Here is a 5,259-nt window from a genome sequence, read left to right on the forward strand (position 1 = left end):
TAAGGGAATTGAGAGCGCAATAACAGAAGCAAATAGAAATACACAGGCAGCATCCTTCTTTATGGACATGAAAAGTGAGTGACTGAGTGACACAAATTTGATTTTTTCCCCATCAGTGTATTGGGTCCAACAGCATTTTACTGGCTCTCTGCCTACAATGCCAGTTTTCTTCTACGGTGCTGCAGGCCTTTTCTCCTGATTTCAAGGATGGTGTACAAAGAGCCCTTTTCACAACCATTTTCAAAGATAACGGTCTGCAAAAATAATGCTGTATAGAGGGGATTTTGTTGCTGGGGTTGGCTTTTTTAGCGTGGTGGGTTTTTGGGTTTTTTACAATTTTTTTAAGAAAAAAGGGAAGAAAAGGGCAACGGCAGTGAAATAGTTAATAGTGCTGGGATGACCTCACTCCTAATTTGCATAGATAGACGTGGGGAATATAACTGCTCATGCAGAGACAGCTCTTTTATACTGGAGTGCAGAGGAGCAGCTGCAAAGACCAGAGTTACTTCTGTGCAGAGCATCACTGGTGAGGATACAATTTATATTTCAACTGTGGTGGTTTATCCCCCCTTCCCCCCCTTTCCCCTTTTAAAGCATGCAGTTCTCCATACCTCATCCATTGAGTGTGGATTTTAAAATGAATCCTTCTTGGACAGTATCCTCATTGTTAACTAAATTTCAGGATGGAATATTCCTGGGACTTTAGAAAGCATCCAACAGTTTTTAATTGTAAGGAAGTGCTTAAAAAATGTTGGCATTTGGAAAGTTGGGAAGACTGAGCAAAATGTTACATGTAAAAAGAGGCTGATGAAAAGATGGGAGCAGCCAGCCTGGTTCCTTTGTTCTTGGTTGATAAAAATCCTGGGCTTTGATGATTTTTTTTTTCACTCTATACTATTTCAATATGCTAGTATCTCTGAGACAACAATTGGAGGTGTTCATTGTTCTGCACACTGCTACTTGCCTGCTTTTTAGAGTGGAATTTACTACAAGCAGATGTGTGCTAAAATCTCAAGCCTGCAATAAAGCAGGGGGGATGGACTGTATTGTTGAAAGGTGCAGATGCTGTAAGGGGGCTGGCGGCTGTATAGCTCTACAGGCACCAAGAGGAGCTTTGTTTCAAGCGGAGCAGCCTTGAATCTCTGACTGCAGCGCTGGGAAGGAGAAAGTGAGGCAGCAAACAGGCAAGGGCGGTGGTTTGAGGCTCCTCAGACTGCAGCTGCATTTCTTTGTGAGATAAGAAGAATGCAGGACTTCATCCAAATGTGCTAGGCAAGGAAAGAGCAGACAGACCCCAAGATGAAGAATGTGATTAACAGACTCTACTTGCATGCCATGTGCATGGATTCCTATTTTTAATGTAGATTTAAAAAAAAAAAATTAAACAAGGGTCTGATTTGAAGATAACAGCCCCTTCCAGGCGCCATCCTCCCTATTGTTCTTTTCAGAGCAGCGTGCAGGGTTTCACAAGGCACAATTGTTTTAAGGATGGATTAAAGCTGTACTCAAAGAAAATTGACCTGGATGATAAAGCATTTTGATTTCCTTCAGTTAAAAAAAAAAGATTATTTAAGCAGTCTTGACTATATTTAGGCATTTGCATTCCACCACAAAGTTTATTGCACAATATATTTGATATAATTTAGTATATTAATATGCCAGTATCCTCCACCCCCTGCTCCCTCTCAAAATGGTTATTACATAGGACTTGAAGAAAGAGAAGGGGGTGGGGTTGCTGGCATGAGAGCGCGTAACTGCATTTCTGAAGAAAAAAGGGCGGTGGAGTTCTAACTCTCCTTTCTTTGTATGCACAGCTTGGATCTGCAAAAATGTCTGACAAACCAGACATGGCTGAAATTGAGAAATTTGATAAGTCCAAGTTGAAGAAGACAGAGACGCAAGAGAAAAATCCACTGCCTTCAAAAGAAAGTAAGTTTTATATCTTGCAGAATAGGGAGGGGGAGGAGGCAGGAGACAAAGAGGGGAGGGAGACCTGAAATATTATCTAGAGATGAATTGTAATATGCAGTGTGTGTGACTCAAATAGGTTCTAATAGATCTATAACAAAAGATGTATTACAGATATACTATAATTAACACGTAGTACCATTTACAATTAAAAATGTGTTGCTAATTTTCTCCATTTTCAACTTAACCATGTAAAACCAAACATGCTTAAACAAATTTGAAGTGTTTTGATCTTTATTTTCTCTTTTTTTTTATTTTATTTTTTCTCTTTTCTTTCCTTCTTTAGCAATTGAACAGGAGAAGCAAGCGGGTGAATCGTAATGAAACCTGCCTTTCCAAATGATGCACTGTACATTCCACAAGCCTTGCCTTCTTATTTTACTTCTTTTAGCTGTTTTAACTTTGTAAGATGCAAAGCGGTTGGATAAAGTTTAAATGACTGTACTGCCCCTTTCACATCAAAAGAATAGAAAGAACTACTGACACTGAATGAAGGCGCTGCCTTTCCATCTGCCTGTCTGGCTTTGGTCCTGGTGGCATGAAAGCTTGCATGTTGATGAAGAAGAACTTGGGTGGGACTACAGTAAACTAGTAACACACAGAATAAATGCAAAGCTGTACCAAGGTCCTGCGAGCTGTAAAATGCAGTTAATCGAGTGCCATTTTTTTTTTTGTTCAAATGATTTTAATTATTGGAATGCACAATTTTTTTAATATGCAAAATAAAATGTTTTAAAACCTGGATGGTATTGATGTGCTGTCTTTTGGAGAATATCACAGAATGAAAGAAGCGTAAGTGCCGAAAGCTAGGATACGTGATGCCAGGAAACCGTTGGAGATTATTAAAATCAATGTTTTGGGGTCTTGATATGTTCTTTCAAGTCCTACAACACTTAGACTAGATTAGGTGTAATTCATATAAATTTGAATTGGAGATAATTTTGTTTAAAATGTGATTAAACCAAAAAAAATTAGTTGGATTCCTTTTTGAATATATTAATTATGTTTTGTATTTAACACAAGGTTTTTGCAGTAAACCTTTCTGTATCTCCGCCCTTATATTGATACAATTAGTCTGTTCCTTTCAGCAGACCAAACTTTAAATTTATTAGAATAAATGTGTGAAAACTTACAGGATTCAGGGTATCTACATCTTTAACCTACTGTTGAACACAAAGCATGTGTGTTCTAAAATTCATCATGATGGCTTAACAAAGGATGTTTTGTGCAAATGAAACTCATCGGTACTAAATATGTTTTGAATATTTTCAGAGCTCAGATTTTATGATCACCATGTTTGATCTTCTGTAGCATCTTCTTAAATATAACAGAAACATTTCTAACAGTAAAACTAACAAATACAAGTTCTCTTATGTGAAATGGGCTCAAACCCGTATTCATTTACAAAATAACTCCTGGTTGAAACAACCTTGTAAACCACCATAGGGTTTTGATTTGTGAATTTCAAATTCTGTAAATATCTATTAGCTTTGTTCATGTCTGAAGCTGGTCCCTGGTTACTCTCCCTGCTCCTCCCCTTCCTCCACCCCCACAATCTTTTCAATTATAGATCCCCGTAGTTAGCGAGTTTTGCCTATGACTTCAGTTGAGTGAGAATTTCACCCACTTTCTTCAGCTTTCAGTGGGGAAGCACTAAACAACCTGAGACTGGGCTTTCCAATAGGCCTTGTGGGGAGGGGAGGGAGGGGGGCGATATGTGTGAGCTACAGATCTCGGCATGTGTGCTATGTTGAGAGCTTTGATCCTGCATCTGCTTCCATGCAAGATCAGCTGCACCCATGAATGCCTGTGAGCCACTCGCATGCAGTAAAGCTCATCCCTTGGAGTAACTCCATTAAGTCACCAGGGCTTTTGCTTGAGTAAGGACTTTGTCTCAGTGAGGTGCTCAGTCTTTAAGCCCCAAATGGTGCTGGCACCTCATAGGAGCACACTGCAGGCTTTTAGAGTTAAATTAAGAATCTACGCCAGAGTGACAGCAGACCTTGGTTACTCAGGCTTACTGCTTGGTGTGAGCAGTGGAAGACAAGGACCTCACTTCTTCCAGTAACTCACCCTCCACCTTGCTCTGAGGTCAAGAAAAATGAAGGGCAGTCAGGGCCTTGATCAATAAAGATATATGATCTGGGACTTTGGGGCAATTTTGATGTAATCCACTGAAAAATTTCTGCTAGCACAAAGACTGCATAATTCCACATATTTAGGTGAGTATGTTTGGAAAAAAAAGCCAGGCACCCTGAACATTTAGATTTTTAGACTTTCATTTTCTTCCTCACACATAGTAGAAAAGGCACAGGAAGCCATTTAGTTGAGTTTCTGTAAAATCAATTAGTCAATCTCCTCAGCTACAATCTACAGATCTTAATCAGGGAGGAGCACAGGATGTAGCATATGACTAAATTCAGAAGTGCTACCGTCTACCTTATATGTATGCAAGTCATGGTCAGTGGAAAGACAGGCAAGCATTTGGTTGCAGTGTGTAATTTCTGCAAAGGAAACTAAAATGAATGTTCAAAGTAAAGCATTATATGAAGGTCCATAGAGTTGTGCTGCCTTTCACTAGTTGAAGCTTTGTCCCACTGATAAAATATTAGCATGACAGTCACCAGTATCTAATAATTGTACAGCTCATAAAATACATTAGATTGATGTTTCATGATCTTGATCTGTATATGTATAATTTCAGCCTTGATTAATTATATATATAAATTTCAAGGTTTTGTGTGTGTGTGCGTGTGTGTGTACAAATGTAAGATGGCCCAGAGTATAAGATGAAAATGTAGCTTTTGACTATTAGATAACCAATCCAAATCTACCAGAAGCTAAATAAAAATGGCCAAAGACACAACCATCTGCTACATGTTTGGTGGCCAACAGTACAATACAAGTTGTTGAGTTTCAGCCCAGTTTTCTGTGGGCATGGGTTATCATGTCACAAATGAAGCGAATGACTCCGACTGTCCAACTGTAAGCATCCTCAGTCCAGGGGCCAAGGAATGGATACACAGGATCATCAGGTCTTGTCTGGTCAGAGTTGAAGAAAACAAGCTCCTATTTCCCCTGCTTTACATCTTGTCTGGCTAGTTACATCTGGGCAATGTAGATGCAAAATCTTGCCTCACCGTGAGAAAAGAGAATTTGAATATACTTCCATTTTACACCCATTTTGCACCGTTGCAAAGTGCAAAGCATGAGGTGCAAAAGAGGAGAGAATCAGATGATTATTGTTATGCTCCTGACTGTAACTGGTCTGTACCTCTACTGTGGATTACA

At 39.2% G+C, this 5,259-nt stretch overlaps 1 protein-coding gene across 1 annotated transcript; it reads left to right on the top strand.

Annotated features, from left to right (window-relative positions):
* The first annotated feature begins 323 nt into the window (after window positions 1-323).
* Window positions 324-2,710, top strand: TMSB4X (thymosin beta 4, X-linked). The gene is made up of 3 exons (XM_019525336.1): window positions 324-526; window positions 1,815-1,929; window positions 2,255-2,710. The coding sequence occupies exons 2-3, from the start codon at window positions 1,830-1,832 to the stop codon at window positions 2,287-2,289; spliced, it is 135 nt and encodes a 44-aa protein (XP_019380881.1). The 5' UTR covers window positions 324-526; window positions 1,815-1,829; the 3' UTR covers window positions 2,290-2,710.
* Window positions 2,711-5,259: the final 2,549 nt, after the last annotated feature.

The sequence above is a fragment of the Gavialis gangeticus genome, unplaced genomic scaffold (genome assembly GCF_001723915.1).
Source record: "Gavialis gangeticus isolate Ggan-Ray unplaced genomic scaffold, GavGan_comp1, whole genome shotgun sequence".
Lineage (NCBI taxonomy): Eukaryota > Metazoa > Chordata > Crocodylia > Gavialidae > Gavialis > Gavialis gangeticus.